This window comes from Platichthys flesus, chromosome 5, assembly GCF_949316205.1.
Source record: "Platichthys flesus chromosome 5, fPlaFle2.1, whole genome shotgun sequence".
In the NCBI taxonomy this organism is placed as follows: Eukaryota; Metazoa; Chordata; class Actinopteri; order Pleuronectiformes; family Pleuronectidae; genus Platichthys; species Platichthys flesus.
In genome coordinates, this window is record NC_084949.1 from 27125682 (window position 1) to 27139429 (window position 13748).

Genomic DNA, 13748 nt, shown 5'->3' on the forward strand with positions numbered 1-13748 from the left:
ACACTGCCAGTTTCCTGGTTCTGTTTCGTGGCTTCTTCCCATTGTCCTCACACGCACTGGTTTAGTCTCTGTCCCAGTGACAGCATCACGTTTTCACCTCCACTCCACCTCTACTGGTGAGCCTATGGTGACGTATTAGAACTAAGAATCTGCTTTTATCTTAAATATAACTTTCAGATTCATGTTTTAATAATTTTTGTTTTGTTTATCATGTCCGGTTATTGCTTTGTCGACTCCTCTTAAAGCTCAGAGTCGACACACAACAGGGAACGGGAGCTGTGTGTGGACTGGCTCAACACACAGGTCACCTCCAGGTCAAGGTGAGAGAGTGTGTGTGTGTGTGACATCTAGCTTCACTCCCATAATTCCTGGGTTCCTCTAGGCTAAAGGGAGGTTCTGGAAGGGGGGGGGGGGGGCAACCTGGTACAGGAACACACACAGGCAGCCTCTGGGTATCATCAAAACACACAAAGGACCGTTACTGGGTGTGGAGCGAACCAACAAAAGACTGTGGAGAGAGAGAGAGAGAGAGAGAAATGAGATTCTGCAAAAAACAGGAGAAGGAAGGAGAGGAAACGACGTGATGGAGGTGGAGAGGAAAGAGAGGTGGAGATAAAGATGAGCTGACACCGTGAGGAATCCAACACCAACAAACTACGTCCGACTGGGTAACACACGAAGGAGCAACACACAACTCGAATTAACTGACGACAAAAATGAAGCAAAGGAGAATACAGGCTGGAGGAGGAAAGGAGGAGTATTTTGGACAAAGAGGAAAAAATAAAGCACACAAACATGTTGTGGGGAAAAACAGATTACACTAGAGACGTGTGCGTGTTTGTGTGTGTGTGTGTCTGAGGGACACTGTGCTTCATAGAGTCCATCAACGCAGCAGGAGAAAAAGAAATCACTCCTGCTGGAGGAAGTGCTAATGGCTCTGCACAGCGAGTGTGTCCTGTGTGTTTGTGTGTGTCTGTGTGTGTGTGTGTGTGCGTGTGTGTGTGTGTGCTGATTGATGGAACATGCCAAGTCCATCTCTGTTTTCCCTGATGGGAGCTAGAGTGTGAAATTGCCAAAAGGACAAACAGCAAATAATCAGGACACAAACACTTTCACACACACTTTGTTTCACCATTTATCGCTCTCGACATTTTCTCTTTATCTGCCTGTCTTTCTCTCCCCGTGTCTCTCTCTCTCTTACACACACACACACACACATACACAGACACACAAACACACACTTACACACACACACGTCCACCTGTTCATCTCCTGTAATTACTGTTATTTTTCATGGCTGGTATCCACTTTACTCCCGGTGCTCAGGGGGAAAGTGAGAGCGTCTCTTTGTAGCTTTCTCTGTCAACCATTTAAACCATTTTACACACTCACAAAGACGCGCACACAGACACACAAAAACAGACACACACACACACACAAACACAATACTGTCATAAATGGATCAATCAGTAGAGAAAACTTAATTGAAGAGCTCTGGTATGTTTGCTTTTCTTTCTTTCTCTGCAGCAGTGTTTGTGTGTGTGTGTGTGTGTGTTTGTGTGTGTGTGTGTGTGCGTCTCCAGGCAGTTAGCAGATACTCTCCTCTTTCCTCTCTACAACACAGATCTGATAACAAAGACTTCACGGCAGCATGTGACACATTTAGCCGCAAAGAAACCAACTGTGTCCGAGCTCTCACTAATTTAACAAGTGAAAAAAATAAAAGCCCTTTGTGTGCATGTGTTTGTGTGCACGTGCGTGTGTGTGTGTGCACGTGTGTTGGGTTGTCAAATTAAAGCTGGACCGCGCTTCCTGCTCCTGCGGGAGATTGTGAGTCCGAAGGGAGACGTGAGCTGAGTTTTTCTAGGTGAGAGAAATGGGTCAATTTTTGATTAGAAAACCCAGCGAGCACATTCCAGCCTGAAGCCAAAGGAAATAACTGTTTCTCTAGTGTCTCTGTGCTGGTTTAGTATTTATCATAAGAGACAAACAAACTGGGAATATGGCACCAAATACACTGGCTTCGGTTCAGTTTGTGTTGCCTACGCCCAATCGAACAGAGTAAAATACAATCCTGGTTCCACCCATTTAGCCGGTTGTTCTTTGTGTCCACAAGAGTAAATCTTCAGGAGCAGGATGAACTCTCTTTGCTGTGACTAACAGATCATGAACATGCACAAGAGAGCGAGTGTTCTGATGAGCTGCAGGATGTGGGAGTCAATGAGGAGCGTTGGGTTCTGACTGCAGCTCTATAGAACAGAAGGTGTGTAGTCGTACTCACAGTCGAGACAGAGCTTCGTTCTTCTGGAACAGCAGCTCTGGAAACTGACTGAGATGATTCTTGTTGAGACGACTAGATGGATAAAAAAACATTTTTGACGGATTAGGGAACTCACAGACGAGATATCACCATGATTCTATAGTGTGTGTGTGTGTGTGTGTGTGTGTGTGTGTGTGTGTGTGTGAGAGTGTGTGTCCTCTCACAGTCTTTCCAGCTCCCTCAGCTCGTCGAACGCTCCCCTCTCGACGTTACTGATCTGGTTTTCCATCAGATGTCTGCAGCACAAAAACACATAGATCATAACTAATCAGTCAACAGATCATATATATATATATCATATACATATATAATAGGCGTGTTTTAATAATGTGGATTCAGACAAATAACAAGTGCAGGGAACAATTTAAATTATTGTAATTATAGTTTCATTTGAGCTGTTTAGCTTAGAAACACCGAAATATATTTAAAGCATATTCTCGTCTGCTGTGATACGTCTGGTAAATAAACTAATGTATATGTTTGGTGGAGAAGTTATAACACTTATAACTATCTGAGATATTAATGCTTCGTTTCTGGATAGTGGGAGGAAGTGGAGACGGGCTGTTAATGGTTTGCGCTCGATTCCCGTTGATCATTCTTGAACCAACCCAACCATTTATCTTTACGTTTGACAAATACTCTTCACGGGTTTGTCCATCATATCCCCCTCCTGACAGAACCCCACCCCCCCTGCATCCCAGTGGGCGGTTAATCTGTTTTGAGCGGGCCTCCGGAGATTCCATTAGTTCCTGGCATGTTGTCCTTCTAACACCTCATGTCCATCAGGGACACTCAGCACCGTCCCAGTCCCTGTGCAGGAAGCCACTGCTCCTCCAGCCTCTCCCTGAGGGCCCGGTGTTTCCAGGTCAAAGGGTCACAGACAAACCCCCCCCCCCCCCCCCCCCTTTGTAAATCTGACTGACACCGACACCGAACAAGCACCTCCGGGTGGCTCATGTGTCGGTGCTGAGCTGAAGCGTTGTTCGATGCCCTCTGGCCTCCGATGGCTCCGTGGAGACGAATCCCAACATTCCTACCGGAGCTGAAACTAACTGAACTCTCTGCTGGACAAACACAAGCTGCTGCCGCGTCAACACACAGCGCGACAGCAGTGAGTGAAGGTCGGGGGGGAATCGAGTGGACGGGGCAGTGACTCACAGAACTCGGAGGTGTTTGAGGCCAGAGAAGTCCGTCTTGGTGATGACTGTCAGGTTGTTTCCGTTCAGATCCCTGGAAGACAAGAGAGACAAGAGGAAGATCAACAGCAGATCAGAGAACAGCAAGCAGGGACAGAAGTTCATAAACTTTATCAATGGTGACATATAAACATAAGTACACGTACAAAGAATACAGACACACAACAGAGGTATTGTTGTGTAAATGTATTGATTTTAGCTTCAACACATTAAGTAAAACACTGAAATACAGAGGTAACACAGCAGCAGCACTATAAGCACAAACATGTGGTTTTTATGACCATAATAAGTTAAATTTAAGATCCATGTCAGGTACGACAGATATGAATCAATACCATCAAGTCCAAGGTCCCAGAATTATTTACACATCCTCATAATAATATAAAACAACCCTGGAAACCCTGGTTATCAATCTACTCGACAGAGGCTCCTGAGCCTTCACCACGGACAGATGAGTGACCTGAGATCAGTTCTGTTTGCAGACAGGTTACAGCTTCAGCAGCATCTTGATGCCTGAACAAACACTGTGAGAGGCTCAATCTGTTTTATTTATATCATCACGTAACTGATTGAAACCAAACTGATCAGAAACACTTGAGTCTGTGTGATAAGAACGACCTGAGAGAACAGTAAAGCCTGAAACATGCTTCTGCGTTTTCACGGGCCCGTAAGCGCAAGAGCCCTTCCGGGTCCCTTACGTGCTTATGTATCCCTCCTTACGTGCTGACGGGTGTCGACCCCCTTTTCTAAAATTTACGGCAAAGCTCCGCAAGCTCACTCAGCCCGCAAGGCTGTGATTGGTCTGCTCTACATCCCTTCTGGAGCTGCATTTCCGGTTTCATGCCCCATAATACCGGCAGAAATCACGGAAGATTTAGAAGAACGAATATGGACCAAATAGAAGAGTACTTGTTAGAATATATCCGATAGTATGATCACTTGTATAACCTCTCACTGACTGGCGGATTTGTCCGCCAGAAAAAGGCTACGAGGAGCCGCAGATGCTATGTAAATAAACAATCGACGAAGAAGAAAGAAGGCGTCTCTAAGGTCGTCTCGACAAAAAGCATTACTCCGCCTAGTGTTCTGGCGCGGAATTGCTTTGTAAGACGCGCAACGGTTGGGGAAGCATGAATGAAAACGAGTCTTGCGCCACAGCGGCGTGAAAAGACGCAGACGCAGTCGCAGAAGCATGTTTCAGGCTTAACTCTTTCATCGAACGTATGACCTGTACTGCAGCCGACCCCCAGGGGGCGATGGAGAGCAGGTCATGTGTCCCTGCTTCTCATGGGGGAGAAGGTCAGATGATGACACGAGTACCCGGCTCAGTTTCTAACTCCTTCCTAATCTCTGCAGGTGTGAACTCTCACTTCAGGTGCAAACTGTTGCCAGCGTGTGTCATGTGATATTCTACCTATCCAACCCCTGTGAGGGGGGGGGGGGGGGTTAACCCTATGACCTCATTGTCCGCCTTGATTGACAGCGGCGAAGAAAGAGAGGGGGATGATGTCACTCTTCCCACGAGGCTTTGTGGAAGGAGAGGTAAGCTGAGCCCCCGTGCACGTACCTGTGTGTGTGTCTGTGTGTGTGTGTGTTTGTGTGTGTGTGAGAGAGAGAGAGAGAGAGAGTGTCATGTTCCTGGACTACTGTAAAGGGTGGAGCAGTGTGACCTTGTCCTGTCCCTTGTGAAGGAAAGGTGGAGAGAGAGAGAGAGAGAGAGAGAGAGCTGTGGTTTGGATCCCTGCTGATCACTTTCATGAGAACGTCCAGTTTTTTAAACGTCTATTTTATTTCCTCCTCTATCAACTGATGGATCATTTGGTCACAACGATAGAAACGTCTCCTCCATCGAGTCCCGACGAGCCGCCCTCACCACGCTGAACTCTCAGTGTGTAACTGACCACTGAATGAAAACACAATACACAAAAGATACACAACATTTACAGAGCAAACCGGTTCAGTGTCTGTTCTGAAACTGCGTGTTGGGGTAAGGGCCGAGGTAAAATGAAGAGCTGCTGCTGCACAAGGATCTGTTCACCTTTTTGTTCCCAGTTCAGGAAAGCTTGAATCAGTGAAAAGAACCAACACAACACTTCCTTGGGCCACGACAATACACATGACAAGTGTGAGGCGGACTAACAGCTGTTGACATTTGACCGACAGAGACGGGAGAAGCTACAGCATCTCAGGGGAGTTTGTCGAAAACAAAATAAGACACGTTTCTAATGCATCAAATCAAAAACAAGCGTTCATCTGTGTTCAGAGGAAGGGTGGTAATCGACTAAAGAGAGTGAAGGTAAGTGAGGACATTAGAATTAGCACAGTTCCTCTGTTCCTCTTGTTTTGACAAAAGTTCCACACTGCAGGTTTATATTGTTTATTAAACTCTCTGCTGCCTCCTGTCGATCCAGGATTTCCAACGGATGCACATGATCGAGGCCGGCGTAGTTATTAAACCTCTGAGTGTTGAATGTGGTCGAACTGATGAAGATAAAATCCAGAGACCGTGAAGGGAACCGGGGGGAAGTAATGTGGTTGTGTTCAGTGTGACACGAACTGCCACCACTCAGGCCGACTGTCACCTGGAGGAGGTGTTCTGTCCCTGTGATGGAGGAGGTGGTGGCTCTCAGGGCCGGAGGGGGATTGGCTGGGAGCGAGGGAGGGAAGGACGGGTGGAGACGGGTCATGGCAGGGGGGGGGGGGGGCCACAATCACTCCCTGGATGTGTGTGAAATTAACCCGACAGTTAAACCTCACTGGAAAAACAAGCACAGGGAGGACAAGGGGGACAAGGAGGACCAGGAGGACGAGGAGGACGAGGAGGAGGGGAGGACCAGGAGGACGAGGAGGAGGGGAGGACCAGGAAAACAAGGAGGACCAGGAGGACGAGGAGGACGAGGAGCGACCGTGTTTCCACACTCTCCAGGAGCATGAGGGACGATGCAGGACAAGCACACACAGAGAATGAAAGTATCAGCCAGCGATGAGGAGGCGCTGGGGAGGTCTTTGTTGTGTGAGGAGCAGGACGGAGACTCGAGGGAGGAGACGGACACAAGCGGCGGCCTGATGAGGCGTGGCTAATTGAGTTTTGTGCAGCATGGCGGGGTCAGGGGTCAGCTGAGCGACAGACTCCCCTCGAGTGGCGACTCTGCCAAACAATAGCTCATTAAAGCAGAACGCGTCTCACACACACACACACACACACACACACACACACACAGACACACACAGCCTCAGTGGGCAGTGAGGCAGTTGATCCGCTCAGCTCTGCTCTCCACTGTCAGATCTGACATGGAGGGAGAAGAGGAGGGAGAGGAGGAGGAGGAGGAGGAGGAGGAGGTGTATTCAGTAAGATGAAGAGCTACGTCATCTGGATACAGAGAGAAAGAAGCAAACAGTGAGTGGAGGCTGATCTCAGAGTTTAGCTGCGAGGCACAGAAATGTGTCCATGGAATCAGACAAACCAGGAATTGCTCTCAAAACTAGAGTTGCAAAAGTCCAGGAATATTCAAAGCTGGAAACTTTCCATGGGAATTAACGGGAATAAACTGGAAATTTTGTGGGTAATTTATACTAACTGTATTTACCTTGTCATATACAGACATAAATATAAACATTTTGTTATGTCATAGGCTGATTGGAGAATATTGATTATGCTTCTGCATCTTTGTGTCATTCTTAAAATAGGTCTTTGCACAGTATTTGTAAATGTACACAGCCTTTCCTTCCACATTGGCTGGGTGAGTAGAATCCTTGCTCGTGTAAAAACATCATCAAACACATTCATTCACTCTGACATCATGAAACCTTTGGGTAAAGTCCAGAGAATTGGGTCCAGAGGTCACCCAGAGGTCGATGTACAAATATCAAATACACTGAGTAAGGAAGATGTGTCAGGACTTGAAAACGGTCAAATAATAAAAGTAGAAAAATCATTTTTCTTTCTCCCCCCTCTGAGGAACGTTGGTATAAACCCACTGTGCACACGCAGGAAACATCCGAGCTGCGTCTGGTGAATCGATGACTGATTGTAATCTGCTAATAAACCGAGCATGTGTGCAGCCGGCAAACACCAGTGAGGTTTCACCGTACAGACGTGAAGCATTACTGGAAACCACCACTCGCCACCAAACCACAGCCACGTCCTTCAGAGACACACAACACAGTGAAATGTGTGTTTGTTTTGTTGAGGTTCAGTTTGCTTGGTTACAGCTTCTGGACCGAGAACTTTAACCGACAGAGTTCAGAGAATTAAGGTTAAACTCTAAAAGATTGTTTGTTTTATTATTTCTGATGTAAATAGTTGGTAAGCAGTGGTAACCAGATGTTGCTGTTGTATAATGAATAAACCCCGCCTCCTCCATGTAAGCAGATGGGACATGGATAAGAGTAGACGTCAGATAAATGTTTCCCAAAGACGGTTTCTCTTATTTCAGGTGGAGCTCATCACACTGATGTTCACGTGTTGATGTTTCTGACAGATGTGGTTTCAGAGTTATATATTTGATGATATAGAAATGATGTGAAACATCATCCGTCCATCGATCGCAGCTGCACAGCCTCTCGCTCTGATTACATCTTCGGCATTAGGTGGCAGCATTCGTCATATCTGAGTGCGTCATCCATCTTTATTTACAGTCCATTTGAAACTGGACAGAGAAAAGATCAGATGTAAAGATTCAGGGCTCAAAAGAGGATTTCCAGGAATCAGGTAACATTAGAAAACAGCATCACTGTATCCATAACTGGTACAAAAGCCTAAAAACAAAAATTGGATCTAAAACAAAACCTTGCAAAACAAGAATGATCTGTCATCCACCTTCTGATTGTCTTTGTCCTGGTGTGACCCCCCGAGGTGATTACACAAGCACCTCAGGAAACATCATCAAAGTCCAAACAAGGTGAAGGACAGAGATGAAGAACATCTACGGAACCCATCCACTTCCCCGATTCACATTTTAAAGATTAAAACCCAGTTCAGAACAGACTTTCTGAACTGGTTGTCTCCCTCATTTTCACCTCCCTCCTTCTCCTCTTCCTCTCTATAACACCTTCCCTCACCAGTCCTCCTCCTTCCTCTCCTCCTCCCCATCTCCTCCTCTTCATCTGACAGCCTGATAACAACCCTCCTCCTCCTCACTGTCCCCATCTCACACACATTCAGGACTAATGGCACTTCAGTAGCAGCCTCTCTCCCACTGAGGGGCTGCAGGGGAGATGCTTCAGTGACGTGTGTGTGTGTGTATGCGTGTATGCGTTGTGTGGTGTGTGTGTGTGTGTGTGAGTGTGTGTGTGTGTGTGTGTGTGTGTGTGTAGCGTCATTGTGTGCACGTGGCATCTCAGTTTCCCGCTCTCTACTCACCACACACCAGACACACACACACACACACACACACACACTGGAACGTACACACTTGCACAGCTTGATTCATATTTTTATTTCATGCCCAATTTGTATAATGATGCATGGAGATAATAAACGAGTGTGTGTGTGTTTTCAGTGTGCGACTGGGTTCATGTTTGAGTTGTTGGTCTCTGCTACTACGACTCAAGCATCAAAACACAAATCTGTGGAAACTTTGTATGTTTTTTTTTTGAAAATATAACTTTTACAGAACATTATGATGCAAAGTGAAGTTAACCTTTGACCTTCAGTAGTTAACAAGTCATTGATTCATCCTTTTATCCATTTAGACCTTTGTTATCAATAAGTGTGAAAAGCTTTTGCAAATCAACACAATTTGTGTTTCTCTGCTGGTGTCTATCGTGAGTGTATTCTAAACTCCTGAGGACAACAACCTGTTTCTAGAGGTCACTGGTCCCAGTGCAGCAGAAACCATCTGACTCCTGCTCTTTACTCTTTGCTGGGATTACACTTCACACACTCGCAGACACACATTCCCCCCCGCTCTCTCTCGTTCTCACACACATTCCAGTTCTCTCTGCTCAAACAGCCGAGCTCATCAGGGCATCCATCTTTCAGCGCTGCCATGACAATCCGCCGATTGGGGGGGGTGGGGTGGGGGGTGGGGGGGGGGGTGGGGGGGGGGGGGGGGGGACCGGTGCAGTCACCTTGATAAATGACTCTCTTATTGCCGGCTGTCTCCCAGGGAATACTGTACACACACACACGTCTCTATCCAACGCACACACCACTATCTCTGTGTCCCCGATTGGCCAGCTTCCCCCCCCCCCTTACACACACACACACACACACACACTCAGATCACTTTACATGCTAATTGGGTGACAAGCCCTTTAACAAATAGCACTTTAATGAGACACTCCTCTCCACTGTCTGAGTCCACAGGGTGGTCGGCTGGTGAAGCTCTGGGGGGGGGGCTCAGAGGTCAAAAGGTCACACTGGCCACGTCTACAGGGAACAAGCGGTTGTTGGTTCTTCTCTGGTGTCGTTCAAATCACCAATGGGAAGAGTTTCCCTGCAGAGAGTTGGGATTCTACCAATCTGGGTTTTGTTGTGAACAGAGATTCATCTTTCTACAAACAACGTCGTGACTTATTCTTATTCTTAAGTTTCTGTACGGCCTCGTTTTCCAGACTGTGGAGGTGTTAGGGTCAAAGTTCAAGTTGTCGCTCACACTAGTGAAGGGTTAAGAGAAGAGGACGTCGCTCCTTCTGCAGATTATTGAGGTAAATGTGTGATTTGTGAATATGGGCGATACACATATGATCTGATCTGAGGTTCTTGTCCAGACGTGGTTTCCTGCAGTCGGTGCTCGAATCTCCAGGAAGTGGTTTTCACATCACTTATCAAAGTTTTCAGATCACTGCACTGATCCTGGGTCAGTCTGCTGATGAGAGACGCTTCTGGGATGGAACAGAACCACTGCTGCTCTCCACCAGGTCTCAGAGTTCACTGATGATGGGGGTGAACCAGGAGACAGCAAGATGAGAAGTATCTTCATTGTGCCTCATTGTCCAAGACACAGAATTGGACCAATCACAAGAAGTAGAGACAGCTATAAACAATAGAAGAAGAAGAAGAAGAAGAAGAAGAAGAAGAAGAAGAAGAAGAAGAAGAAGAAGAAGAAGATGAAGATGAAGAAGAAGAAGTCCTAGCATCTCTTGAACCTGTGGATTCTGCTGAACGCTCCGGTTCCTCCGACCCACAGCAGCAACACTTCTGTCCGAGACGCGGTTCGATGCTGAGCCACTTTCCTCCGCTTCCCCTCTGTCAGTTGCTCTTAGAAAGAGAAGCTCTGACCCTCTCAGCGACGTCAGGGGACAAACGGACAAGTGGCTCTGAGATGTTTCCAGGCCATTTCACTTTGACCGGGAGCCCGAGCCCCCCCGTCCCCGATCATAGAGCGATCAGCCTCCGAGGGGAAAACATCCTCCACGCTACAGTGAACCAGAGGAGGACGGATAGTGTGTCTGTGCTGGCACCGCTGACAATCATCAATTATTCACACACAGGCACTCTGGAACCTGGAGTACACACACACACACACACACACACACAACACAACACAAACAGGACACTTAGAGAGGCAAACAGCTAAAGTGTGTCCTTATCATATTTTGATATATATATTCAGATTTTCTTAGGTTAGAGTTTCAAAAGAGGACAGCCTCGTGTTTCTAGACTCTATTTATGGGACAAATGAGTCGATACCATAAGAATCCAGCAGTGAGTTGTTATTTCACACTAACACAAGTAGAAGCTCTCTGGAGGACGGACCAGGAAACCAGCAGCGTCTTCAGGAGATTACAGGAACTTTGGTTTTGCTCACACAGCTTCTCGGACTGAAGCAGACGTGTGTTGTTGGATCTGAGCGCTCGTGGGCGTGCACGAGGCGGAGGGAAGATTAACGACTCCTGGAGGTTTCAGGAAAACTAGATCAGTGGGTCAGAACGAGAAGGTATCTCAAAATATCTACAGCGACGTGAGTCACTTCTCAAAAGTGGCACCAAACGTTTTTTCTGGAAGAGAGAATATAAATATTAAGTGGATTGATATTTTACTTCTCAGTTAAATGCTGCTACGCGGCTGAAAGACGAATCGACAAAGTGCTTCAGAGAAATGTGTGAAGTGTCCTTTGGTGGCGACAGGCCTTTTTTATCTGAATGAATTAGATTCAAGACATTTGATGACTTTGACATTTTAATGTTTGTGTTTGACTATATCCTATATTTATTGATGAGGCTGCAGTTTTTCTAATGTTTTGTCCCAATCATTAACAAACATGACAAACAGATTCAGTACAATACAGTTTGTCTATTACACTATCTTCAACCTTCAACCTTTATTAAAATCCACGTAGTTAAATTAACACGTGTTGGAATGTTTAAATAAATAAATCAGGATCATAACAGAGGACACGATGCGCCTCATTATTCGACCAAAACAGGAATAAAATGAGATTTACTACGATGTTCTGAACCTTCTGCAGTTTCACTAAATGAGTTCAGACCAGATGCAGAAGAGAGTGAAATGAAATGAAGAGTAGAGAGACATGGATCAGCTCTGAGAGACGATGAGGACGTGTGAATAATATAAACATGGAGATCTGGAGAAAATAAAAATAAAGACGATTAAATGTGAAATCACAAGAGAAAAAGCTGGAAGAGGAACGATGCCGCAGAGCAGCACTGTAAGCTCTGAGAGTCAAGGGGTGTGTGTGTCTGTGTGAGTGTGTGTGTGTGTGTGTGTGTGTGTGTGTGTGTGTGAGTGTGAGTGTGTGTGTTTGATGAAGTTAAACAGACGTAAAGAGACCTAATGAGCACCAGAGAAGAGACACTGCAGCAAAGCAGAAATGACACGAACCCACACACAAACACACACACACACGCACACACAGACACACAGACACAGACACACACACACACACACACACACACACGCACACACAGACACAGACACACACAGACACACACACACACATACTATGATAATAACCCCACACAGGGTGAGTCACACTGATCATTAAATTCCCACTACAGACTACTTTATAAATCCACACTCACAGAAACTCTCTCCTTCACACACACACACACACGCTCACACACACACACACACACACACACACACACACACATCCCATCATATAGAAATGCAGATATCTGTGTTTTAACATACATGTGAGGACCTTCAGGCTCTGACCTATAAAGTCCAAACATAGAACCTGGTCCTACACATGAAGCACGGTGCCGTCACTCTGAAGGATTCCCCTCATCTCACGTGAACACACACACACCTCACATGAACACACACACACCTCTCACGTGAACACACACACACCTCACGTGAACACACACACACACATGGTCAGTGTACTCACAGCCTCTCGGTCCCTCGGGGGATGTTCTTGGGCACGGAGTGGATCCCCAGGCCGTGGCAGTCCACCGTGTTCCCCAGGCAGCTGCACAGAGCCGGGCACGCCTCCGCACATCCTCCACCGGCCAGCAGCACCACAACACCCAACAGCACCATCCTCCACAGCCCGGGGCCAGGAGCCCGACCAGGGGCCACCGCCGCCGGCGTCCCCCGGCCCAGTCCTGACCCGGCTCCATCCCCTCCTCTCCCAGCAGGCATCCTGCGGCACCACACTGCAGACACTGGTCGTGGGATGAGTGACCACCACCAGCAGCACCTTGAAGAGGGAGAAGTGGAGGAACAAAAGCCAGAAGAGGAACGAGTGAGAGGCTTCCAGAGACGGAGAGAGAGAGAGACGAGCAGCCAGGTGAAGTTGAGCTGGGACTGAACGGCTGCCACTTGATCCCAGAGTGGCCTTTCAGAGAGAGAGAGAGAGAGAGAGAGAGGGGAGGGGGGGAGAGACCAGTATATCCTCCCCTTCTGTTGTCCACAGCCTCACAGCTCCCTCCAATCACCTCCCCTTCCTCTTCCTCCTCTTCCTCTTCTTCTTCTTCCTCTCTGCTCTGTGTCCTCTGCTCCCTCTCTCTCCCTCATGCAGATGTACAGTGCGCTCGCCCCTCCACTTTTCATTGAGTCATTGTGCAGCGAACAGTGAGCCACTAGAAAAAAGAAAAGGAGAAGGGGGGGACTCCCTCACTCCCTCTGTCTCTCTCTCACATACACACACACTAACAAACACACACACACACACACACACACACACACACACACACAGAGCAATCATCCATCAAAAGCTTTTACAAATAACAGCACTTAGACTCCTCCCATAACACCCCCCTCCACACATACACATACACACACACACAGACCCCAGACACACACAAACATGCACACA

At 47.1% G+C, this 13748-nt stretch overlaps 1 protein-coding gene across 1 annotated transcript in view; it reads right to left on the bottom strand.

The window, feature by feature from the left end:
* LOC133954130 (slit homolog 1 protein-like) overlaps window positions 1-13261 on the bottom strand; it is a 42088-nt gene extending 28827 nt beyond the window's left edge. Inside the window, exons 1-4 of the mRNA XM_062388446.1 lie at window positions 12819-13261; window positions 3479-3550; window positions 2485-2556; window positions 2282-2353 (exon numbers count right to left, since the gene is read on the bottom strand). Coding sequence (XP_062244430.1) covers window positions 2282-2353; window positions 2485-2556; window positions 3479-3550; window positions 12819-13072 — 470 coding nt within the window. The 5' untranslated portion in view covers window positions 13073-13261. The remainder of the gene's footprint in view (window positions 1-2281; window positions 2354-2484; window positions 2557-3478; window positions 3551-12818) is intronic.
* Window positions 13262-13748: the final 487 nt, after the last annotated feature.